Consider the following 24,406-nt stretch of genomic DNA (forward strand, 5'->3'; position numbering starts at 1 on the left):
TTATTAAATTTAGATTTCAAATACAAGTAAACTAAGTAAGTAAATAAAGCAATTAGAAATACTAGTCGCAACGTGCAAGGATGAAAATAGGGAGGGTGGAAATAAGTATGCAAGAATGAATGAGTTAAGAACATATTGTAAACCAACTCCACTTCTTGGCTGTAAGCTGAAGTTAATAAATTATATATTATATATTCTTCTCTGTCGAATTAAAAAAGCTTGACTTACTATATTGAGACCAGAGTAACTTATATAAACGTAAGTTTATATATTCTTGCGTTTAGAATAAATTTTCTCTCCATCTTACAACGCACGAAGTTGACACCACGATATTTAACAAAAGACGATACGTACTATCATTTTATTCTAGATTTTAGAGTTTTTTATTTAAGATTAAAATATTCCTTTCTCTATAATAAACATGATTGGCGCTATATCGATCCTATTTTATGATACATTGAAGTGTAATAGCATTGGATCCGGAAATTTTTTCTGTGGGCGTGGTATTCTGGTATTCGGCAATCGCGTAACATTAGCAGATCAAACAGCCTATTCGCTAGCCATTCCTTTTCGGTGATTGACTTCGATGGGTGATTGGCTCTCAGCCCACGTTATCCGCCGCTAATAATTTATTAAGCTAATTATAGATTCTTCTTCGGGATGATCTTTTTATAAGCAAGAACTTAATCCCTCTCGTCGTCTTAGCTCCCCCTCCCAGCTTTATCTCGGCCCACCTTCGCTTCGTTTCGATCACTTTTTCAGCTGAAAAGCATCCATTATTCCCAGTTCTGCTGGTGACTTGGCGTTAATGGCTCGACACGTCATCGAACAAATGGCGTTGTTAAGATAATCGGTGGAAAAATGTGAAATTTGCAAGAAAACCCGGATATGTTGGTAAAAGGGCTACATACATCTATTTCATACTGCGAGGACCGATATTTGATGTAAACTTTACGGAAGACTCGCTTTTAGAGCGGGACGATTTGGCCGCCCGTCAAAGATTAACGTTCCACCGAGGCATCGTCGATTGTTCCATATTCGACTCATGGATAGCTGTCAGGCCTACATGCTATATGTGGAATATCCGCCGATGATTGACTCACGTGCCATCGCCATGGCGATGGTAACGGTGGAGGCGACCGGGCCTTTACAACGTTCGATGCGTGGCACGTGACGGGACGTGGAAAGGTAACAAGGATTTAATCGAGCCGGAGGTGGATATCAACGCGTGGGTGTTTGTGCGTGGGTGCATTCGCGTAATATCTTGTGGCGAGGAGACTAAAGCCGGAAACCCGCAATTAGTTACCTCAATTTCCGTTTCGTTTAATTGTGCCCGCTACCACGGACGCGGCGCGGCCGATATATGTATGTGGGCGACGGGAACGGCAAAGGAAGATATTGCCGAATGAATTCTGAATTACCGCTAAATTACGCGCGGGGTATCGCAAAATTGTAGGGCTCGCGATTCGAGACGGAAAGCAATTCCCATAAACGGGATCTATCTCCACGTAGAAATTGAAAATGGCGAGCGGAGTCTAATTTAGTTTGCTCTGAAAAGATTTTAATTACAACTGAAAGTCCAAGTTAAAAAATCTCCGTCATAGTAATCACTTATTAAAATTATTGATCGTCCGCTGATGACTCGCGTACCACGATCCTTCTTTTATTGTTACATTTAAGAACGTGTGGCAGTTTCAATTCCTCACTCGAGGTGCAATCGCATCGCGAGAAAGTGTCTTCATGTTTTGCGGAAAAATTTTCCCAACGATAGAGGAAAGTCCTCTATTATGAGATAGAACTCTAATATAAGTTACGAGGTTTTCAACGTCCAAGTTGAATCACAAATCTTTTTTCGCAACGATTACACGATCTAACAATCAGTTTTCCACAGATTTCAAGGGCAATAAAAATTCATGATGGAACCAACGGACGATGCGTATTAATTTAGCAGAAACTCCGCTGTCTCATATTAGGAGTCTGTCTCGTTCTAGGGGACTTTTCTCCATATTTCATGATTGGTCAGTTAATTGAGGCGCGGCAGGGCGTATCGACCAGGGCGCGATTAGGGCCTTGCCTTCGAAAACGGCGCGGTCATTAAAATCGAGCGAGGCAAGGACGACAAAACCCCCGTTGCACAATGGCACCCCCGTGGTAAAGCTCGATATGGAGAGCCCGCTGGAGTTTGGAGGAAGACTCGTCCTCAGGAAGTCGGGGTGGGAGACGGGAAAGAGATAACAAACCGCCCGTTCAATGGTGGCGGCTTCTGGGACAAGACACCGAGAACGCCATCGTCGAAATAGAGGGTATCTCGAGTCGGTGCGCAACGGGCTCGCGCCACGTTCATACTCCCGGCCGCTGCCGGAAATCGGCTTGACGTATACGGGGTGGAACGCGAAAATTCGAACACGCTCGAACGTAATTTCGGAATCGATTCCGCCGAGGCGGAACTTTCATCTGGAGTAGACTATCGTGGCTTACGCGAGCTCGATATTTCCGCGCTTAAATCCGAGATTAAATTCCCGTTAGAGCAAGACGAAATTGACTGGATGGAAAACGAGATCTTATTATATCTCTGTCCATCGTCACCCGAGACCTGATCCAGCGCGAGCTTTCGATCCTTAATGTTATTCCTAACGCTAAAGCGTATTTCCATTAGATCCCGCTAGAATCTCCGTCGAAGGGAGAATCCGGGCTGCACACTTCGTCGAGGACGAGGCACGCACGATTTCCACATTTGACGATACACCCCGTACAATCGGCTGCGGCATTTGTACTCGGCGAAAGAAGATTCGGTCGGGAACAAATACCATGTAATGCTTTCAAGCGTGCTCGCCTCGAAGTGAGCTTTGACTTTTAGATACGCAGGCAGCGCAAGTGGGATTAAATCTCTGTCGATAATCGGAGCATGTAATATTGTGGAGAGTGCGGAGAGATCTTATTATATCTCTGGGTATTTCTATCGCGCCCATGTTTCGTATTGTTTAATAGCTGCGATAAAAAAGCGATTATTTTGATTGTACATTAAGGTTTTTAAACAGTTAATCTAATTAAAACTTTGGCCAGAGTCCGACGCACATCTTGTGAAAAAGAATTAAAACGTCTATTAAGCGCTTCTATTACGATATCTATTAGAGATTGTTTTGTTCGGCTTGTTTTCGTGATAGATAAAAGAGTGGTAGATAAAAGAGAGCGTAGAACAGAATTGAATTGGCAATTTGAAAGGTGAACAACTGAAACAGGATTAAATGAAAAGACCATGGAAGAAAACGCCGCTTTATCGCCAGATCTGCGTGAGTTTTTTTTTAATAATTTTGAAATTTAAAGTTCTGAGCAACTTTTCAATTTAAGCAGCGGTAGTGTAAACTTGTGTGAAACTTTTAATAATTTTTAAATTTATATCGCAAACTACAGAATCATTTCTCTCGGCAATTTTTTTATTAAGGAAACACCCTAAACTTGCCGAGCAGGATTCGTAAGATTTATATCACGAATTAATGGTACATACACCTGATTCTATTTTGAATAAATTGTCAATAGTTGGGTTATTTGTTTTGCTGAAAATAGAAAGAATTTCTGTCTGTGGTGTCATCGATAATTTATTATAATTGGTAATTCAAAAATTAACTCGCGATCTTTTTGATCAAGGATAAACTTGACGCGGGACGCAAATAAATTTTGCGACGGGCGGATTTTTCATTCTACAAAGAGTGCCAGGCATTTTGGAGCTGCAGTACCGATATTATTGTATTTTAAGCTCGAGCTTTAGCATTTGTATAGAGACTTCAATGGCAGATAGACTTCTTGGCAGTCTCAGCCTCGGCATCCGAGGCTTTGTGAGGAGAACAAAGGATATAAATGCATATCGGGTAATGCTCCCGAAACGGCATTCTTTGAATTCTACATAAATTCCGACCTGCTATTGTTGTTTGCGCGTACTTTATTCGCATATAATACTCTTACGATAATATTATAAATCCGCAGAAAATTACTAATTGCGAATATCAAGCTAGAAATTATACGCGTGTAACGTGTTAACGTAACAAGCAGGTGATATGATTAATTACACTGCACGTTATTACGTAATCAATGGTAAGATATCCGTTGGTGGAGGAAATAAGCGGGAAATAATGAATTGGATGCGAGCTCGTTAATTCTCTATTACCGACATCGCCCCGTCACAAATAACTGCCTTCCCTTCGTGACAGCAAATGGGTTCGGTGCTCTGCAAACCAGCGAGTGTCCAAAGAGCCATATTACACGATTTCACATACACGGCCACCTGTGAAAGGCAAAAAGATGAAATAACAAAACGCGTCGTTCTATTAGCTGCGAAAATTACCATCTAAAAAAAATGTCAAAAGAGCAAAATGACCGAAACGATGCAATCGTGTTTCATTCGGGCGAAATAATACGTTTTTATTACTCCCGTTCGCACACGCGACTCCAATCGCATTTACGTGTCGCTGTTCGCTTTCCCGCGAAGATAAAAATTACGCGCGAGGAGACAGTTTGGGGAAATGTTTTTCATACTTTAGAGTTTTAAAATGAGACTAGTCTTTTTATGTGCGTGTGTAAAAATGGAAAGAGAAAGCAAGTTACGAAGTTTAAAGAGAGAGAGAGAGAGAGAGAGAGAGAAAGGAGAGGAGAAAGAGGAAGCAATGTAAATAATATAAGATCAATATAAGACTAATAAAGTATAAATAAGGAATATAAGATCCATACAAGGTGTAAGTACAAATAGGCTAAAAGTTTAGCATAGAATAAAGCTAAGCTTAGAATTGTGTTAAATTTAGGTTTCAAATACAAGTAAACCAAGTAAGTAAATAAAGCAATTAGAAGTACTAGTCGCAACATGCAAGGATGAAAATAGGGAGGATGGAAATAAGTATGCAAGAATGAATGAGTTAAGAACATATTGTAAACCAAGTCCACTTCTTGGCTGTAAGCAGAAGTTAATAATTTATTAATAAATTATCGAATTAATAAAATTCGTATGGCTTAAATGTGATAAACACAAATTTCAAGGATTAAAGGACTAGGAGCCGTGATAGGGTGTTAGTGTCTAAATATTTTATTCTAAATTTATTGCGAAAAAATAGCTTAATTCTCTACCCGCTCACCTTCAAATTGTCGACGTGGACATTCAGCTTCTCGCAAATCAGCATCGGTGCCTTGTCTCGGACACTCTCGGCCTAAGCACGGGAACGCATCAACATTTCGGTAAACTTTTTCAATTATTCTCAGTAGTTCTTTATTTTCCTCGACTAGCCACTAATTTGCTCGCGAGAGCACGTTACTGACTGCCGTCTAAAATTGTTTGCATACGCGTATATTCTCGAATGAAAAATAGATAGCACATTTTTCGCAGTCAATAAGGAAATGACGTAACAAGCAGCGGAATAGCAGGGAAATATAATGGTGTACTCACCAAGGCGATGCATAATTGTCGACAATTTTCAGCGCCTTCTTGATCGCAGCTCACATTGTACTGCAACGTGTGCTCTATTATCGACTTCGTCCCCGGGACCGGGAACACCGCGCAACTGCACGCACCCTCCGCGACTTCCTCTTGCCTGACAGGATATAATTTTTTTTTTTTTTTTTAGTACAATAGGTATCGCAATATAATAAATCGTGAGATTACATTGCGAGAATAAAATTGTGCGTCTCAAAGGCAATTTACTGAATTCGCGAATTAATTAATCATTTCCAAGAGAAAGGAACGTATGCTTTATGTTAGATTAATAAGTTCGTAACGAACCTGAGAGATTATCGTTCCCTTTTATCCATACATTATCGGGATTAATTGCGGTGCATTAGTGGACGCACATGCTTTATACACTTTCAATATCTTTGTGATAACATTTGTAATTCAAATAATAAAGTTAATAGGACTCAATAAAGTTAAATAGGACTATTATGATATAAATATTATAAATCAAACAGCCGGCTTTTAGGTCCGAGAAAGAAGTTGGTAGTCCGATAATTGTAGTCTAAAATGTGAATTCATACACCGTTCTCTACCTTGTCCTGCGCGCCGGTTTCTTTTCGGACATAACACAGTTTCATTTAGATGAATTCATTGTCGTTGGTGAGTTTACACATTAAAATCGATAAACAATTTCCAATTATTTTAAATGCTATATCTAGCATTCAATATTGACAATTCAATTGTAGTTAGATTGTAATACGTAACATTGTCCTTTCGCGAGCAAAAATACTGAACGATTCAACAGCAACTTGTTGTCGCCAGTCGAGAAATTAAGAAATAAAATAAGTGGCACAAAAAATAAATATTATTCTGTGTTCTAACTCCAATGACTAGACATGTTGTACAGAGAAATCTCTGACGTTTGACATATAATTTTTACATCTTTAACGTTGACGAATCTTACATTCGCGGGTGCTTAAGTAAGTTTGTTACCTGAAGAGAACTGGCCGAACCGTTGTGAATTTATAATGTAATAAAGAAGTGCCGGTAAGATTATTTCTACGCTCATTTTATTTCTTAAAAATACTTAAATATTCACGACGTCGCTGTCTTACGTCGCGAGAGGCAAGATTGCCATCAGGAGAAGAACTCGTCCCGTTGCACCCGCCATCGCGCGCCAATTTGCACCTCGCGTCGAGATCGTCGCGAATAAACCTCGCCCGCGATTATCACGGGCGATCGGGCGACAGGCCGGCATATGTAGTCTTGCGTAATCATCCCCCTCCACCCCTGTTCTCCCCGTCTTGCATGTAAGTGCACGCAGCTGCGGAATGCACGCGTAATCACGCGATACCATTGTTAGTCGCGGGCGTCCTCTTCGCAGTGGTTCGAATTTTGCCTCGATACCCAAGCTCGGGCGTTCCCACAGCGATAATCACCGTCGCGATGTAATCCGAGAACACCGCCACGTCGAACCGCGCGTCCACGCATTCGTCTCGTCGTAGCGTAACGTTATCGGTCTTTCGGCGAAAAATACACGCCGGGTCCCCATTGACGCGGGGACCGCCGTAAACGGGTGCACGCAACGCGCTGTTTTTGGCATTTTATTGACCGACCCTTTTTCCCTCGCGTCACGTCTGCTCGAAATTGCTCGTACTTGTTTGCACCTTTCGGGCCTCATTGCCCGCGAAACGTTCCCCAGATCGTCGATTCTAACTTCGGAACTTGAGTCATTTTCCCTTCGAGAAATTTTTCTCGAGTAACGACTGCAAATTGGTCCCAGGCTCTAGAGATCACATATAACCGCGATATAAAGTAAAATGGCGTCGAGAAAAGGGCACGTTAGATTCACTTGTCTCGTTGTCAGACTCTATGGTTATAATTGCGGTTTAAATAAATAGTGAAATAGCATTTAGAAATAGAAAATGTTACGGTACGTTCGGAGTACTCGATGCATTATACATATCTTTTAAATACAGTCAATCAGTATTTTATCATTGCAGCTTTTACTGCACATTAATGTACATTAATGCACTCAATCGAGTTTGTCGTAAATTTGACAGAGAATAATGATATATGAATATATAACATATTTATACATTTGCAATATCAATGAAAAATGCTTATGCAACAGCAAAACGCATAGCTTTTCAAAAAGCTTTGTGTGTGATATTATTCTCTCTAAAAATATAGATAATTGCGAGAGACCGGAATTATATTGCACATATTTTCGAATTGATACAAAAGCACAAGGAACATTGTTGTTTTCAAGGGAATTATATTTTGATATGAAATTCGACCAGCTTTAGATAAAAAAGATTAGCAAACTCTCGCTGTCCCTCCGGAAAAGATACTTTTGTAATACGTAATTTTTTACACTAATGTCTCTTCGTCTTTAGCTCAGGTATCAGAGTTTATTTAATTTCGGAAAAAGCGCTCGACGTTAATTAATGTAATTTTTCTCATGTTAAACAACAAAAGAATTGACAATTCTGTAAAAATAAGTCATTAGATATAATTAAAGTATTAACAAAATAGTAGAAATACTACAGCAGTAATTTAATCCAATTTTGTTCGCTGAAACTCATTCGAAGTTATTTATGTCCGTCTCTATCGGTGCAGATTAACCTCGGGTTAACTTTTCTCTTTTTCCAGTTCTGGAAATTAGAAAGAAATACAAGCAAGTGAAACCGAGATTAAAGCTCTACATTGGTAGAAATGGACATTAGTCGGATTTCGCGACGTTTCCGGCGTAGCGAGAATAGGAGAAAAAAAACCAATGAAAAATGCATAGCCAAGACTAACATCACAATCTATATTGTACATACCTATTTTCGAATTGATACAAAAGCACAAGGAATATTGTTGTTTTCAAGGAAATTATATTTTGATATGAAATTCGACCAGCTTTAGATAAAAAAGATTAGCAAACTCTCGCTGTCCCTCCGGAAAAGATACTTTTGTAATACGTAATTTTTTATTAATATATTACTATTTAACTGTGGCGCGGAATAAGCACGCGTTTGTCCGATCTTATTTTTTTCAGACATTTTCTTTTCGCGCCGTCGGTTCAGAGACTCAATCGTAAATCCTTTCCTCAAGCGTGAACTCGTGAAAAGTGCAAATTTTCGTGGACCAATGTTGAATTCGTCAATGAAACTTCACTTTTCGCGAGTTTACGCTGGAGAAAAAGACTCATGATCGAGCCCCAGTAGTCCAACCACGTGACGGCGCACCGGCGCCGTTTCTACTAGCGCCTCAACATGGCGGCCAGTTTTCAGTGGTACAGCCCAATCACGTGACGGCGCGGTCCGATTCCGCTGGCAGCTGACACTCCGACATGGCGTCCGTCATCAAAGGTGCGGCACTCACGGTATCGCCCTAACGCGTGCACGTATACCTGGCGAACGGTATACACTCACGCGTTCACGTTCACGCATTGCCGCACTGTTACTGAATCGCACACGCGTTTTCCGCAGACACGGGCGAGATCTGGGGCAGGCTGTTCGACCACCGACCGTTCGTCCAGGGGGAGGTGACGTTCTTCCTACGAGAGTTTCAGGTGAGAGATCGCCCGGGCTGAGCGCGAGCTCGGCGTTACCTTGGCACGCCGTTATGCCGACGAAACTGATGGGATTTGATGATAAGCATTTCGTCAAGATGCGGATTCTAAATGCCCGCACGTGACGAGGTTATGTCGTCGATTTAACGTAAACAAAGACACCGATAAATCATGATTGCTCTTGTCCGCGTGACAAAGTTCTCTCCCAGTAAACGCAGAGCATCAATTGCATTGCATTGATGTCACAATTTCTCACTCGCAGAAATTGTAACTGATGCTCGGTGTTCACTGGGCTTCTTTTAAGGTCTTTTTAGCTATCGGTGTATGAGCGTTTGGAATTGATGTTTATTTCGATTTAAATTCTTATCACGAAGAAGACGTCGGTAGTTCCTCTGTATTCTTTATGAATTGTATGTCGAGAATTCAGTTTGAAAAGTTGCATCAAAGTGGTCGTAGTGGGTTTTCAATACGAATCCTACGTTGCATCCTTGCCGGTTTCAGGAAAAGAGGTCTGACAGGGAGGTGGAACGTCTGTTCAAGATACTAGAGTATACGACGGAGCTGAAGGAGAGCCAGTTGGATCGCACCGAGCAACTCGGCGATTGCCACCTGCCCAGCCTCAAAGCGAACGTGGATGTCGCGCTGAGTATGTGCAACCGCGTTTTGCAGAGGGAGGACAATTTTGACAGTGTACGTGCTCCAACTTTCTCTGGTCTATCTTTTGTTTCTTAACGTAAGAGAGAGAGAGAGTGTGTGTGTGTGTGTGTGTGTGTGTGTGTGTCGAGATTCATGTGGATACTTTTCATTTTTGTAGGATACCGTTTTGAGCGAAAACAGGTTACTCAGAAAAAGGGAGTGGGAGAAATTCATAAATGATATGAGCGATAAGTGTCAGAAGGTGGACCAGACCTTTCAGGAGAAGGAAACCGAGATACAGGAGTTCTACGTTGACCTGGAAAAGAAATTGCACATTACGCCATAGGAAATAATAATTTTCTAGCCGATCTTACGCGTTGCCTCTCTTAGCATTTCAGCATTTAATGAAGACCTAAACATTTCCTTAAGATAGAGGGACTAAGAGTACATATTGAATATTTAGATATGCCACTAGAGTCGCTTACGGATCCTACCGTAACAATAAATCCGTCTAAGAAATTGATAAATTTTATTTTGCACGATGTAAAAGAAACGGGCGATGCACCGAATGCCATCGCGTCCTTGCGCAAGTCGAGAGGCTCCAAGAAAGGGAAGGTCGCGAGTGTCGCGTTGAAAATCGAGGATCTCAAGTGGCTGAACGCGTACCTAAAAGAGCACAGGAAAACCGCGACGAAGAAGGTCTACCTGCACGAACTTTTCGACGATTCCGACGTGATACTGCCGACACCGAAGGAGACGCCGCGGAACCCAGAATTGGAGGCGAGGATACAGAAACTAACGGCGCAACAAAACGCCAGGGAATACCAGGCAATGACGAAGAGCATCGATGCTGTGCGGAAATTCCTACCGGAAGACAGCATCGCGTATCAAAGTAACTTCTTAATCTACTTTTTTAAGCGCATCTATACAAAAAAAACAATTTAACGCGGCCATCCAATGTCGTTAATTTTCTTTTGCAGTGAAGCAGATAAATAAGCAACTGATCGCCGTCGCGCAGTTCGTGTTTTCTGTGATAGCTGGCTTCGCTTTTGGATTCATTGGGGTGGAACTCATAATCGGGAATCTAGACTTCGGATTTAGATTGCTTTTAGGTATAATTTGCGCGCTAATCATAGCGTTAGCAGAGATCTACTTTCTAGCTCTAAAATTAAATGAGGATGGTTACGATGCCACATCCAAATCGCAAAAGTTACACCGAGACTAATTCAGTCGTTACATTATCTAGAACATATGTATTATAGGGCAGATGAGTAAACAAAAACTCTTAAAATGCTAACGATAAAGTAAACGTGCAAGCTACTTTCGCCAACTTTGTATTGTAAAGATCTTAAAAATGTACATAATTCTCGTACGATTATATAATACAAGATTCTTTAAGACAAAATAAAATGAATCGTGATCATCATTTATTATCGGAGAAAACACCAATCTTAAAATGTGATTATAAATAAATATAGTTAATGCAAAAAAACATTAATTTGATCGACGTAAAGAAACATGATGCATGAGTTTCATCACAATATTCATATCGTGAGACATAGATATGTACAAAAATATATACCGCGAGAAGAGATATGTGTAACAAGATCTTGATAGTGTACTTTCATCACCTGTAAGCATATAAAAATAATATCCTCTCTTTCGAGAACAAATTTTCACGATCGGTTCTAAACTCAGAGCCCCTACTGACGGCTGCGTTAACTTTACTAGTTTTGCAGACCTGCAGAGGCCACTCCGCTAATACAAATGTGCAATCTTGACACCAGACAGATCCGCAAAATTTTGCAAAAGGACACGAGGTAAAGGATTCACCAAACAACCCGAGTCTGCCTGTCGGAGATGGAGACCTCATCTCTTACTGTTCTCCTCACTGTCACTTTTCGCACTGCTCTCACTTTTGTCACTGTCCGAATGACAAGCGCCGTTCTCCTTGGTCTCGCTCTCCCGCTCGCTGCCCGACGAGTTGCCGTTTTCGCCCTTGGTCTCGTCGCTGTCCGAACAAGAGTCCGTGTCGGAGTCGCTGTCGCTGTCCGAGTCCGAGCTGCTCTCGGACGAGCTGCTGCTGTTGGACGCCTCTTTGGCAGCCATCATCTCCTTGAACTGTCGGACCGTGATCTTCCTGGGCATGATCTCCCGCAGGAACTCCAGCGTGTCGTTGGTCTGCACCACCTCCGCCAGGTGTTTGTAATCCAGAGCAGATCCCTTGTTGCTCTGCAGGTGCGCCTCCTCCGTCAGGTAGTGTATGAAAAGCTCCTGCCAAGAATTTCGTGGAACGTTAAACGCCAAATTGAGACTACATCGCAAGACCAAAGCATAATCGAAAGTGTAGAGAACAAATGTATGAAACTTGTAAAAATTACTTGGGAGCAGAGTTGTGCTGTAAATATCAAACGTATGTCTATGGCCCAGTATTCTGAATCCTCCTTCATCCTTAAACGTGCCCCTCAAAGCGGCTTGCAGCCAATCAGAAGGCTTATTAGTCACTTTCGGAGGTGCTTTTGTCGATAAAAGAGGATTCACGATACTGGCCTATATGAATTGTTTTATATTGTCTAGAGTCCTAATCGGAGTCTGGCCATAGGCAGTTTCGACAAAATGATACGCGAGACAAAGAAATATATTCCCTCTCACCCTACATACAGCATATGCATCATGTAGAACCACTCTGATTAGAGGGACTCTAGTATTGTCTACGTGATGTTTGCACGAGTCTTTTTCACAACGTAAACTTGATAATTTAAAATGCCAAAAAGAGTGATTATATTTTACTGTTCTGAAAAGTCGAAAAAAGACGCGTAAACAACATCTTAAGTAATATATGTTATTGCGAATAGTATTATCGCAGCCCCAGTGGTCGAGCTGGTAAGACGCCCGTCACGGATCGAGGGAGGTCCCAGGTTCGAATCCTGGTTGGGGTAATATTTTTCGCAATAAGAATTTTAATTGCCAGATACGGTCAATAAAAAATCATTGATGTTATTATATTTTACGTTATAAAATAGTTTATTATTTATGAGCTTCTTCAGCGTCGAGCAAGATGTTTATGTTAAAAATTATTAAGTTACATGTTTGTGTTCAATAATGACATAGTATGACGTTACAGTTGAAGTGACATAAACTTAATAATCTCCACAAAGTATAAAATATCAGGAAAGTCTTCGACTTTGACAGACCATTTTTCATAGATTACTTATCGTTGATTTAGATAACATGTTTACATTGTTTGCAACGTAAACTATTATAGTTTAAGGGTAAATGCTCAACCATGCTTGAAAGTAACATCCTACTCCAGAAATATTTACAACTGCACGTAGTAGAGAATGAGTGTCGAATTTAATTTGTCGTTTGCTTAGCAGGTTAACAAATATATACATTAATAAGTCGTCTCGGTGGCTCCCTTGAGGCGCGCACCTCTAACCTCCAAGTGTGTCTTACCGTTGCTTTTGTGACCAGGTACAAGCCGTCCTGCCCGACGGTGTCGACGCTGGGCGAGCTCTTCATGATCGTCTTGACCCTCGAGATCGGCAGGCGCAGCTCTTTCATCTTCACGGCGGGCGGCTGCTGCGTGCTCATCGCGCGCGTTTATTCCTCTGTCCTCCTGTTTTATTTACTAATAGAAAAACCGTAGGGCGAGAATAAAGCCGCGAGGGGAGAAAGCTGACAGCAGATCCCGCGATTTTGAAGTACAGCGATTAGTTCGATGATGCTTCCCCTCGCGCTGCAGATGGCGCTGCTTTCGCCGTGGGACGCGGGCCGAGAAGTCGCGACAGAGAGGAAACGTCGCGTGTCCCTTTGGCAGACATTCGCTTTAATGGCCGCGCTCAGCAGAAAAAGCTGCTTTGCAACTGTTGCAAAAATCCTGAATCTAATTGGCGTATGCTCTTAATTATGGCAGAATCTACCAGCGTTTTCGATTTTCTGACTCGACCCCGAGTCAGAAAAGATCAAAAGCAAGATTTGAACCACAATTTCTGCAAAAATCTTACTTTTGATCAAACTTTTCTGACTCGGGGTCGCGGTCGAGTCAGAAAATCGAAAACGCTATGTCACGATTGAATTGTCACGATGTGACAATTAGACACTAAATATCCGGCACCAAGATGGCCACGACGATAGATTCCTCTCACCCTTCAGAGCCAACTCCCCGCGTCCACAAGGGTACTTTACGCTCCGTCCGGATATTTCCCAGATAACATGCTTGTCTAAAAGACATCTTCAAGACTTCTTTAAAACGTCTTTAAGATATCTTTTAGACGTGTATGTCTAAAAGATGTCTAAAAGACGTGTTAAAGACAGCTTAAAGATGTCTTTTAGACATGTATGTTATCTGGGTTCCTACGTCCATGTAGAAAATGATTGGTGCGCGCCGTCGCCTCCACATTTATGTCCATTATTTTCTATTAAGAATATTCTTAAAGTCGCCAGCAGTAATTATAAATTAATAACATCGGTAATTTTTGTCGACCGTGTCTGGCAATTAAAATTCTTATTGCGAAAAATAATACCCCAGCCAGGATTCGAACCTGGGACCTCCCTACAATCCGTGACGGGCGTCTTAGCCAGCTCGACCACCGGGGCTGTGATAATACTATTCGCAATAACGTGTATTCCACAATGCAGATAAAACTTTATGGCGACTCTAGTCCCAAGAATTAGAAAAAGACGAAAAGCAAATGAAACTTGAGATTAAAGTTAACTTGTATTGGTAGAAGTGGAGATTAGGGCGGTGCTTACAAAGTATCGTACCTTTTCGAAATCACATCTTGAATTTGTTCATAAATCGGATCTTACATTTAAGATCGTCTTAGGTCTGATCTCTTAAATGTAACTGCTTTCTAGATTCCTCTCAATAAAATGATAACCAAGGGGGGGAGGGAGTACATTTCAGGTGATCTTGCATGTACGATCGCACCAATATCGCCCATAGATTCGCTATTACAGGTCTCCGAACTGAAACGCATTTGGATACACTCGTGATATCGACACTTTGTTATTAACAAATTAAACTCCAGTATCACAACTTTTATATTAAAAAAATCGCTTTCGCTACTGCGCGGATTATATTTAGGGCATCGTGTTCGACAGTTCTGTGTCTTAAGAATACAAAACCACAAAATAGATATATTCTTGGATCGCAAAATCACTAAGGGCCAGTTTAAAAAACGTCGGTTAACTGCTAACCGAAGGTTAACTGATCCTCTGTCTCTTCTTAGAGAACAAGATAGAAAAAGATAGGGCGTTGACTGAACTCTGGTTAACAGTTAACCAACGTTTGTGAAACTGGCCCTAAAGAGTCTTAGAGTGATGCTCCATTCTATAATGAAATTCTCTTAGAATTTTCCCTGCTCCGCTGTTTAACATCGTAGAACAAGGAAGCAAGCAACGGAGCACGTAAATTAAGAGCGAGGATCGAGAAGACTCCAAAGTAGAAGTCTTTCCCTTGTAGACTCCAGATTAGAGGGATTCTATGCGGCTAGGTTGTTATTCCAATTTCATACGCGCTCGACAAAGATCCGATGCCTCACAGGGCCCGATAACGATAGAATTCCATGACTAAATAACTTATATTGATACCGGCGCATAACGTGGTAATGTACATAAGCAGCATTACGGGTAGAGTCGACAATATCAGATGCGTTTTATGGAGTATCTCGATATCTGAAATGAGAACAATGATAAAATTATCCCTGCTAATAAAAGGGAGAAAAGTATCACTCGAGCGTCGCGTCCTCAACTTACTCGCGTAGCCGAGAAACGTGATGTAAATGTAATAGATCGTGGCTAGAAACCAAAAGGTGTTCCCAAGAAATCGCGCCGAGAACGTGTCGTTGTTTATGAAAGCTGCAAAAAGATGAAGCACAATAAAGTAATACTCGACGAAGAGCACGTCGGACGCAGTGGGACGAAACGTATGCGCACCATTGTACACAAATAACTGCAAGATGTGAAGTATGATTAGCGGAGGAAAGACTGCGTTCAAGTGGATGTCGAACGCGTAGCCCCACTCGACGTCTTGCGTCCTGTCTATCCTAAAGTAGCGATTGCTTATAAACCTACAAATAAAGCGATCACGGGATTAAAATGCGAGCCGGCGGATCTCGAGTCAATCGCAGTTTCTATCGTAAAGGCTGCGATTTGAAAGGACGGCGCAGCTTACCAAAGTAACGTCGCTGTTAACAATCCAGCGGCTATGTAATCGACGAACACCATATAAAATAACAACTTTACAAACTGGAAGAATCGTAAACTCAGTACTATGGCGAGACCAACGGTGGATATGCAGATGCAGCATGTAACCAGCACTAGAAACGCCGGGTCGTCCCGCGCGAACTGCGACTTGGTCTCTGCAAGAATCCGACGGACACACTGGTGAGAATAGAACGTTTCCACGATTACGTCGGGTGCAACGTACGCTTTCGGTTCTGGAAGTTCCTGTACACTTTCTGCGGCGCCACGAACAGAAAGATCATCTGCCAGACGGCGAACTCAAAATCCATCTGCTCGAACTTGAGTAGTTTTCTCAGATATTTGTAGCACTTGGTCGCCGCGCCCATGCAGTTGTGCCTGCAAACACGACACGTTTACCCGCTCGATCAAACTTTGAAGCGGAGGGAAATGCAACAAGGCAAGGTAATTAAGTGACAGCAAGGAAATCGGCCCTCGTCGGACGGTGCGTTTGAGCTTCGGGGGTCAATTTGACGCCGCGGACAAATCGAAATGCCAATTGAAGCTTCATCCACAAAACACGGACAAAGTAATGGTTCACATTGTACTCTGATTTATTCACTGAAAACAAACTGTTCGCTACCATAGCCAAGTATGACTTGCTAAAACCATTTCGCTGCCACGACTATAAATTTCTAAGCCACCGCAAACGGTTTGCTGTCGCACCTAATACAATAGGCACAGTAGCAAGATATTAGCCGTCCATATTTTACAACTGAAATTCAGTCATTACGTACAGTTTTTAGCTACGGCAGCTGCATTTTTCCCACGTGTCCCAATATCATTATTAGATCAGAATGTGCAAAATAAACACTTTGGATTACGCTGAAATAGAGTTAAAAAAGTCAACTTGACTCCAACGTCCGACGAGGGTTAAAAAGAGCTAAGTAATGCAACGCGAGTAATAATACACATAAAAATGGCTTTGCAAATGAAACGGGGACTGAACGCGTTGATTGCCAAGGGACGATAGATTAGGAAAAGGGGCAGCGCGTGTCCGCCAGCAAACGGCGACGTTACCTGTAAACGATCGGCGTCGGCAACGAGGACGAAAATTCCGTCGGCACGGGCGAGTGGCACCGGCTCGTCGGCGGCGAGGTGGAATACTTCATTCTCGGTTCCTCTCGACAGCTCGAAACCTCGCGCGATCACCCTCGGCGAACGAGGGGCATGCCCTCGATAAATATCCGCCCGGGAATGCTTTCAGGTTACGTTCGCGTATTATGACAAGCCCGAAAAGTGCACTGCCTCGGCACTGCCGCCCTCTCGACTACTCTCGAGTGCCGCGATCGCGGGAAATAGAAATCGGCACGCCCGATGGGAGACGCGATATTTTATCTCTCGTAAAAATGTTATACAACTGCACCCGGGCAGATTATAAGCTCGCGAAAATAGCCCAAGCGATAATTGTAAATAATTTGTAAATTTAACGTGGACGCCTGAGAAACGGTCGACAATACCATTGTCTCCGCGAATTAATTATAGCGGATCGTGTTCGATAATTTTCTTATCTATCTTATTCATTAACTTACTGTAACACAGACTTGTGCGCGTGCTACGGACAACGCATAGATGTACCTCGTTCCGCAATTTACTTTGCTCCTCGGACAGCATCAACGGCATCCGCGGCGGTTTCCGTTCCATCATTTAACTCGATATTGCTCTCTTTTTACAAAGTGATTTAATCGTATTTCACTGTACATTTTTATCATACATCGTAAAAAATAACTCTCTTATGCAGTTATAAAAAAAATTATTAAACTTAAGTAATTAAATCGATAGTTTATTTCAATGACGGCGTAACCGTACGCACAGAGAAATTACGCGTCGCGAGTCTAATACATAAGGAGCTGGTACTCTGTCGCGTTCCGTATATTAAATGTACGACTGTTTCGATTTCTGTGCGTACATACACTGTGCTTCATACAGCTGATACGAATTAGTACTGGATAGGCCTACAGAGAATGCGATGTACGTTATGCTTACGCACGTATATTGCTACTTGAAAATACTAGAAAACTCAGATTAAAATATTTTTTTTACAGCTCTTGAAAAGCATACTTAATTATATATTAATGTTATCGTGTATGTGTGTGCTGTTATTAATATTATTATAATTATCATGGTTACTCAACTATTAAAAACACGTATCTCCTCCGTCTCGTTCATTGAAAGGTATAAAGTAGAATATAATACACAATTTTGCGAATTTAAAAGAAAAGGCTCTTATAAAATAGAAGTGCCGTCGATCCTACGACATGTATTTGCGCCGCGCAGCTATGTCGTCACGGAATAAATAAAAGACAGACAGATTCCGTAAGTGAGTTTCAGGCGGGACAATTGCGCATGATTTGAAACGCGAGAGCTCGCGCTCTCCTCTGAATGTCCGAAATGGAAATGTGTGTGGAAACTTTCAATTCGCCTCCGCCGGGCTCTGCCAGTAGTGCGCCTGCATGGACAATCGTTGATTGTTACTCGGCTTGAGAGGCGTCACGCAGCGGGCGGCGTCCGGAAATCGCTCGTGATAACGCTCTAATCTCAGGTACTTCACAGTCACTAAATTACCTGGGAAGAAAATTAAGAAATCCATTGAAAGCACATTTTGCGACGTATACATTGAAATTAGCGTAAAGTCAGTGCCGATTGTATAATTGAAGATAAACAATTGTGTAATATCTTTAACACTTCCACATTAATATTCTGTACGTTTCGCGTTACAAGTTTCTCAATAATCTAAATTCCGCGAGAGCTTTATGCGAAACGATCGCCAACGGACCGTGCGAGCGTTCAAGAATTCAGTTTTGAAGAGTAAATGATAGACGTACCGTCAAACCAACAACCATGTAATGCCCTGTAAGCCTTGCCAGCGTCTTCCTGCGACATGCACTTCATGTAAACGCAACCCTCGCGGCTACCGATGTCCACTCGAATATGAAGTATCTTCACGCCGTCCCCGCACTTTTCTAAAATAGCATCCTGCACTCTCGTCTCCCAGTCGTCTTCGGTTTCGCTGTATCGTAGTACAGAGCGATTCTTTAAGTCATCCATTACCAAGTTTTTTTTATTATACAATATATTACTCACACATCTGGATCGAACATATGCCTGATCTTCAGACAAGGCGTTGGCGAACAAGTCAAGCTATTAACTGATCCCTCCATCGTCTCGAACGCTTGTCCCTGCCAGACCTTCGGCTTCTTACCCAAACTCGTGATCTGCGTGGGAGATTTGTTCAAACTATTATTCGGCAACCATCGCCATACATGAAACTCCTCGCCTGCCACTTGCTGTACCTCTCTTCGAATCCTGAAAGATCAAGATCACATCTCGTTACTCACCCGCGAGTGAAGTACGAAATATTATACGTGTCGGAGAGAGACACGAAAGACACTCTTACCTGGACTCGTTTTCATCTAAAAACTTGACTGCCCTCTCCCAAAGGCCGGTCATCTTTTTGCGATCTTTCGGCGGAATAAGATTGTCTCGCACGTGATTTATGGCAAGGAAACTTTCCTGCGCGCCGGGTTGCGTGGACGCATTTTGATGGTGTGTCTCGACGATACTTATGATATCGCTAACGAGCTTAAACACCTCTCGCTCCGTACTTTTCTTGTATCTTAGATACCAAAGGTACGATTTATAAATTCCAATACCTGTTAATAAGACTGAAGATGCACAGTCACTATTACAAATCTTTTGATACACGTATTTTTGCCTATGTATACATATGTATGCATCGCAATACCGCAAACAGATATTACTTTACAAGTCACTTGTGAATTCCTCGTTTATGTGAAACGGCATTTCTTTCTCTTTATATATATATATATATTTTTACATTTAATATATAAAAGATTCGGCACTTTATCAATGCGCCTCGGGAGATTTAAAGAAAGAAATGCCTCGTTGCGAAGTAATTCCAGTTTACGATAGCATATTAAAGACAAAATTATATCGTCAAAGCATACGGAATCGTTTCAAGAAGCAATTTACTTAAAGTATAGCTTACATTGCATCATGAAAAAGGAATGAATAATAATCTTACGAGTATACACAAACAGCATGCACATAGGAAACTTATAACATAGAATGAGGGTTCAGCGGGTTTTCTCAAATAAACAGTCTGTTAGAACTTTACCGATTGCGACTATAAGGAGAGAAGAAAAGACGGTAAAAAGTTTGTTCTTAACGAGGCACTGCATTGGCAGTTCAGGATTTAAAATCACCATCCCAACTTTTCCATCCTTACGGGCGTAATACAACTTTTGCTGTAACGATTAAACAAATGTGTATTAATAGATATCGCAAGCACATTTGCAATCAAAAAGAGAGCACCAGACATATATTTACTTCAGTATCCAGTGTTTCCGTGGTTGCTTCGTTATCGTCATTTATATCGATAAGCGAGATACCCCATTTCGGATTCTTAAGAATTAATAATTGCGCGCCGTGCACGTCCTCCTGCACCTCGAACCTCGTCTGGAAGTGAAGATTATCGTTGTACAGTTGTTGCATTGTTAAACGAATTTCAGTAATTAATTTCAGTCGTCAACCCACCACTTTGCCGGTCGCAAACATCTCCACGATATCCGCATCGGTCAAATACGGTTTCTCGATCGAATTGTCGCATATTTTAGATATCGCCTTTCTCGTTAGGATGGGATGCAGGCGTTTCACCAGTTGCAACACAGATTCTACATTTTCCTTCATTATGCAATTCGACCAGGGCTTTTTGCGATCGGGAGCTTCATCGAGAAAATTACACTGCGGTATGTTGGTATCTATAAATGTATGAAACACTCGGTGCTATGAAACATTAAATTAAGATCAATATAAGTGATACATAACATGGAAAGAGAACAAAAGTAATTGTAAACGTGAGGCAATTGCGAATCATGCGGTCTCTCCTGCTTTTCAAATGAAAAACTGTCATGTTTTCAAACAATCAATACTATGAGTGAGAAAAATAACAGAAATAGCCGACAATGTATTTTATCTCCATGAAAGTGCAAATGGCAATCCTTCATTCGAAAAAATTCCATGTTCAAACCCACTTCCTCTCCTGTATACAAATTAATCCTTTGAACTAAACTGTACTTGTTACAAAATCCATATAGGAGATTTTAAAAAATATCTAAATACTTGCAAGTGACAATTGAAAATTCAATCTTTCTGCAGAACAACGTAGAACAAAAGCTACAATAAACGTAACAAAAATATATCGGCTCAATCTTTGTTTGATAGAGCAACAAGTGACTTTTGTTTAAAAAAATCTATCTCTTCTGCGAAGAGATACCTTTCCGAGCTCTCCACGAGTTTTATTCCTACACGTAAATGAACATCGACCAAATTAAATGGTGCAAAACGCATGTTCGCAAATGTAAGTTGAAATATACTGGAATAGATATATAGAATGAACGGGAAAAGGAAATAAAATATCCAAATTATATAATTTAAGAGATATGAGATTTTTATTATACATATGTGTGTGTATATATTATATATATATATATATATGAGAAAAAGGAAAATACATATTCAAGATTCTCTTGCATGTCTGATTTAGTAAGCTCGGGATAATTACTTTAGCTTCATAAAAAATAATGTGATTGTACGTTATAATTAGTAGAAATATAATTAGTAGTAGTAATTAGTAGAATATACATAACTCTGTTGTGAGCCAAAATTGATTTGAGAAAAGAGCATATACACATTGTGCCTTGCACTCTGTTATTTCCGACAATCAAACGTGTATTTCTCAGAAAAATCTTCCCGTCCCCTTAAAATTATATCCGCCTCAGAAATCTCCCCTAGTTATATCTCTGCATACCTACCCGATGAAAGCGATGGAAACGTCTCGTTTTTTCCACCAAGTCCCAGATATATTATTGCAATGACTACAAAGAATAGGGCGAGTACTGCCACGAGGCCCATCGACACGATGTTCTGATTATTTCGCACGTCCTCCCTGTTTGCGTTCGTCGTCGGCGATTTGTAAGTCGCTCTACTGAAAATATCCCGTACTCTGTCGGCGGACGATGGGCTGTATCTCGAGCTAAATGGCGTTTCGTTAATTACATTACGTTAATAATTTCGGCTAAAATAATAATTCGTGTATACCTTGGCTGATTCGATGCCGAGTACATGCTCCTTAAGGAAGAAAAGTGACCATTCGAATCTCTCTCTTTCACCTCTGGTAAACCAGACGCCAGATTATGACGTAATGTAGGACCTGAAGTTTTAAAAAAAAGCGCATGTTATAAAAGAACGCGCGAATTAGGCACACGGGTGATTTTGTGTAATTAATACAAGACAAGATTCTTATTTCGAACCAAACAGACATATCTTTAAAATCGATCCGAACTAAATAAAATTACAGATAACGAAAATGCTCCACTCATTACAGGAGTACGAGGGACAAGAATCGGTTCGAAATAGATGCGTCTCGTATTAAAGTGTGTTGGGGCCTGAACGGAATGGCAGTCTTGTACTCTTAAGACAATGTTTTATGTTACAAATCTTTGTCTTAAAGTAACGCAGAATAACTGTCTTGTGACTTAAGAATACAAGACAGCCATTCTGCTCAGGCCCTTAGATTTCACCGCGTCAGGAAGCCCCCTTACTTTTTAAACCCGACAACGTGGATGGCGACGTGCTTGTGTTTATCAAAGAACGCGAGCTGAGTCTTCTGGTAAACTCTGACAAAAATGGGGATTCATAGTTTGCAAGAAGATCCCTCTGGATCGCACTGTCCTCCTTCACGGACTGATTCAAAGGTACGCCCGGCTTCAGCAGAGGAGACACATTGTACTTGCTGTCCTTCATCGCGTAAGCGGGCTTGGCCTTCGCCATCTGATCGTAGTCGTGAGTCCCGCGATCGTATATTCGGGAGTCGTACAGTCTGCTCGAGCCGCCGGACATGTACTTGTCGTACGAACGTCCGTACGAGCCGCCGGTATCCTCCACGACATCCGAATCCGATCCAGTTTCCAGGCCGTCGGACACGTAAGTTCGCTGCGTCTTGGTGAACTTGCTCTGCGTGGTCTTGGTAGTCATTCGAGTCACGCCCGAGTTGTCGAAATTCGTCGCGTTAGGGTCTTTGAACTCGGAGTGCGGCGGCGACGGAGTCTCCTTGACCGGATTTTTCGCCACGCTCGCAGCATCCGCGGGAATAATCGTGGGCGGCGGCATGGGGTTCGCCAACGTTTGCCGGCGCAGGTTCGCGCTCTTCTTCTTCTTAACGACACTCGTGTTCGTGTCGTCGTCTGTGTCGTCGCTGCTATATCTAGCGCATAGATGAAGAAAACAAAACAATATCAAGACGTACATACATAAAACGTTCTACATGTGTGTCTAGCATTATCGCCAATCGATCGAAAGCATAAGAGAGACTTAGATTCCGTCTTGTCGACCAAATCTCGCAGATCTTCCCCGTGAGATTTGCGTTCGCTTGATAAAACCAATTCTAAACATAACATTGTCGCAAGGGCTATCTTGTAAACAATCGGTACAGTTTACGCCGATTGTTTGATACGCGTATCAAGTGGTTATCGTTAAAGAAATTTTAATCATCAGTTTGGACTCGCTAAAACTCACTATTCGACACGCGTATTGAATGATCGGCGTAAACTACGGCCACCGCGTTGCGCAATGCCGTAAACGGACTGTAAACACTGGGCGCTTCGTACACCCTCTTCCACTCGGACTCGAGACAGGCGCGGCGAGAAGTTGCGAATCTTGCGTCGCGTGCTTTCGAGGATCGTTATCGCATGCTGACCTCGCACGAATCCGAGACCTCGATGGGAATCGTGCCGGTCCCTCGGCTCCTCCTCGCGCCTCTTCTCTCTCTCTCTCTCCCTCGCCCAAGTCTCGAGTGTACAAACGTAGCTGAAAGGAAAGGCCCGGTGCAGCACTCCGAGGAAAAACGCTCACCTCGCGGCCAACGAATGCCGGGACCCTCCGCCTCCTCCTGCACCTCCGGCGCGGGCCTCCATCAGGTTCTTGAGCTTCTTGGCGAGTATCTTGCGGGTGGTCTGCGTGACCGGTCCCACCGGGTACCCGTACTCCATCAGCTTGGTCCGCAGCTCGGAGTCGCTGAGCGCGTCCACCGACATCTTGTCTCCCGCGGGCGAGTGATCGCGATCCCGAACTCGGGGGCTCGAGGAAGCCCGGCTTGGAAAAAGCGACGCCCGAACGGCGACGGTCGCGTATCACGGACGCCCGCTCCCGTTTATTTCGATCGATGATCGATCCTCCGCCGCTCGCCGCCTTGGCGCGAGGGACGCCCGCTCGTTCGCTCGCCGCTCTCTCTCTCTCTCTCCCTGCACACGTTCACGCACGTGGACGGCCGTGCTTCGCGGTCGCTCCCGGCCCGCGCGGCTGCAGCTCGCCCTCGGCTCTCCGCTCAGAAACCGCCGCGTGATCACGCGCACCACCACCGCCCGGCCGTCTTTCTGCACCGTCCGGTTATTGCGCGACTCGCCTTCCTCCTCCGCCAAGCCGGATTCAACTCGCTCGGTAACTGAAAAAAA

The 24,406-nt window shown here is 42.5% G+C and overlaps 6 protein-coding genes and 1 non-coding gene across 9 annotated transcripts; 3 read left to right on the top strand and 4 right to left on the bottom strand.

The window, feature by feature from the left end:
• Positions 1-3,953: 3,953 nt before the first annotated feature.
• Positions 3,954-8,526, bottom strand: LOC105568663. The gene is made up of 4 exons (XM_012024498.1): positions 6,547-8,526; positions 5,429-5,573; positions 5,121-5,192; positions 3,954-4,279 (listed from the first exon to the last, which is right to left on the bottom strand). Exons 1-4 carry the CDS (start codon positions 6,786-6,788, stop codon positions 4,148-4,150), a joined length of 591 nt encoding a protein of 196 aa, XP_011879888.1. The 5' UTR covers positions 6,789-8,526; the 3' UTR covers positions 3,954-4,147.
• Positions 8,527-8,680: 154 nt separating this feature from the next.
• Positions 8,681-9,984, top strand: LOC105568662 (biogenesis of lysosome-related organelles complex 1 subunit 5). Its single transcript, XM_012024497.1, has 4 exons — positions 8,681-8,790; positions 8,911-8,993; positions 9,495-9,683; positions 9,808-9,984. Exons 1-4 carry the CDS (start codon positions 8,772-8,774, stop codon positions 9,973-9,975), a joined length of 459 nt encoding a protein of 152 aa, XP_011879887.1. The 5' UTR covers positions 8,681-8,771; the 3' UTR covers positions 9,976-9,984.
• A 95-nt stretch (positions 9,985-10,079) lies between these two features.
• Positions 10,080-11,295, top strand: LOC105568661 (transmembrane protein 199). Its single transcript, XM_012024496.1, has 2 exons — positions 10,080-10,521; positions 10,610-11,295. The coding sequence occupies exons 1-2, from the start codon at positions 10,095-10,097 to the stop codon at positions 10,852-10,854; spliced, it is 672 nt and encodes a 223-aa protein (XP_011879886.1). The 5' UTR covers positions 10,080-10,094; the 3' UTR covers positions 10,855-11,295.
• LOC105568660 (chromatin accessibility complex protein 1) lies at positions 10,955-13,536 on the bottom strand. The gene is made up of 2 exons (XM_012024495.1): positions 13,086-13,536; positions 10,955-11,903 (listed from the first exon to the last, which is right to left on the bottom strand). Exons 1-2 carry the CDS (start codon positions 13,221-13,223, stop codon positions 11,499-11,501), a joined length of 543 nt encoding a protein of 180 aa, XP_011879885.1. The 5' UTR covers positions 13,224-13,536; the 3' UTR covers positions 10,955-11,498.
• Trnap-cgg lies at positions 12,495-12,568 on the top strand. Its single transcript has one exon. It is a non-coding gene; the product is annotated as a tRNA-Pro (tRNA).
• A 1,336-nt stretch (positions 13,537-14,872) lies between the features above and the next one.
• LOC105568664 (protein unc-50 homolog) lies at positions 14,873-17,148 on the bottom strand. Its single transcript, XM_012024499.1, has 6 exons — positions 16,896-17,148; positions 16,063-16,214; positions 15,808-15,994; positions 15,570-15,703; positions 15,390-15,491; positions 14,873-15,308 (listed from the first exon to the last, which is right to left on the bottom strand). Exons 1-6 carry the CDS (start codon positions 16,985-16,987, stop codon positions 15,172-15,174), a joined length of 804 nt encoding a protein of 267 aa, XP_011879889.1. The 5' UTR covers positions 16,988-17,148; the 3' UTR covers positions 14,873-15,171.
• A 389-nt stretch (positions 17,149-17,537) lies between these two features.
• Positions 17,538-24,393, bottom strand: LOC105568667 (inner nuclear membrane protein Man1). Of its 3 annotated transcripts, none has more exons than XM_012024502.1 (11): positions 23,808-24,393; positions 22,499-23,160; positions 21,996-22,107; positions 21,710-21,930; positions 20,433-20,656; positions 20,226-20,354; positions 20,014-20,143; positions 19,273-19,540; positions 18,960-19,181; positions 18,701-18,885; positions 17,538-18,440 (listed from the first exon to the last, which is right to left on the bottom strand). In XM_012024502.1, the coding sequence occupies exons 1-11, from the start codon at positions 23,987-23,989 to the stop codon at positions 18,289-18,291; spliced, it is 2,487 nt and encodes an 828-aa protein (XP_011879892.1). In that variant the 5' UTR covers positions 23,990-24,393; the 3' UTR covers positions 17,538-18,288. The 3 variants fall into 3 exon arrangements, with proteins under 3 accessions (XP_011879892.1, XP_011879894.1, XP_011879893.1); XM_012024504.1 differs by lacking the exon at positions 23,808-24,393 and adding an exon at positions 23,653-23,787; XM_012024503.1 differs by lacking the exon at positions 23,808-24,393 and adding an exon at positions 23,472-23,578.
• Positions 24,394-24,406: the final 13 nt, after the last annotated feature.

This window comes from Vollenhovia emeryi, unplaced genomic scaffold (assembly GCF_000949405.1).
Source record: "Vollenhovia emeryi isolate VEMERY1.0 unplaced genomic scaffold, V.emery_V1.0 DF939128.1, whole genome shotgun sequence".
NCBI classification, from domain to species: Eukaryota; Metazoa; Arthropoda; class Insecta; order Hymenoptera; family Formicidae; genus Vollenhovia; species Vollenhovia emeryi.

Excerpts from the sequence above, each read along its gene's own strand:
- LOC105568661 (XM_012024496.1), top strand. The coding sequence starts at position 10,095 with ATGCCACTAGAGTCGCTTACGGATCCTACCGTAACAATAAATCCGTCT. Across the intron at positions 10,522-10,609 it reads AGACAGCATCGCGTATCAAA|TGAAGCAGATAAATAAGCAA; the intron begins GTAACTTCTTAA and ends TTTCTTTTGCAG.
- LOC105568660 (XM_012024495.1), bottom strand. The coding sequence starts at position 13,223 with ATGAGCACGCAGCAGCCGCCCGCCGTGAAGATGAAAGAGCTGCGCCTG. Across the intron at positions 11,904-13,085 it reads ACCTGGTCACAAAAGCAACG|GAGCTTTTCATACACTACCT; the intron begins GTAAGACACACT and ends AATTCTTGGCAG.
- LOC105568662 (XM_012024497.1), top strand. Across the intron at positions 8,994-9,494 it reads TCTTCCTACGAGAGTTTCAG|GAAAAGAGGTCTGACAGGGA; the intron begins GTGAGAGATCGC and ends TGCCGGTTTCAG. Across the intron at positions 9,684-9,807 it reads GGGAGGACAATTTTGACAGT|GATACCGTTTTGAGCGAAAA; the intron begins GTACGTGCTCCA and ends TCATTTTTGTAG.
- LOC105568664 (XM_012024499.1), bottom strand. The coding sequence starts at position 16,987 with ATGAAGTATTCCACCTCGCCGCCGACGAGCCGGTGCCACTCGCCCGTG. Across the intron at positions 15,492-15,569 it reads GCAGTTATTTGTGTACAATG|CTTTCATAAACAACGACACG; the intron begins GTGCGCATACGT and ends ATCTTTTTGCAG. Across the intron at positions 15,309-15,389 it reads CACGTTTCTCGGCTACGCGA|ATATCGAGATACTCCATAAA; the intron begins GTAAGTTGAGGA and ends TTCTCATTTCAG.
- LOC105568663 (XM_012024498.1), bottom strand. The coding sequence starts at position 6,788 with ATGGTATCGCGTGATTACGCGTGCATTCCGCAGCTGCGTGCACTTACA. Across the intron at positions 5,574-6,546 it reads GCAATCTTGCCTCTCGCGAC|GCAAGAGGAAGTCGCGGAGG; the intron begins GTAAGACAGCGA and ends ATATCCTGTCAG. Across the intron at positions 5,193-5,428 it reads GACAATTATGCATCGCCTTG|GCCGAGAGTGTCCGAGACAA; the intron begins GTGAGTACACCA and ends TCCCGTGCTTAG.
- LOC105568667 (XM_012024502.1), bottom strand. The coding sequence starts at position 23,989 with ATGTCGGTGGACGCGCTCAGCGACTCCGAGCTGCGGACCAAGCTGATG. Across the intron at positions 23,161-23,807 it reads CGGCATTCGTTGGCCGCGAG|ATATAGCAGCGACGACACAG; the intron begins GTGAGCGTTTTT and ends TCTATGCGCTAG. Across the intron at positions 20,657-21,709 it reads GTTTCCATCGCTTTCATCGG|ATACCAACATACCGCAGTGT; the intron begins GTAGGTATGCAG and ends ATACATTTATAG.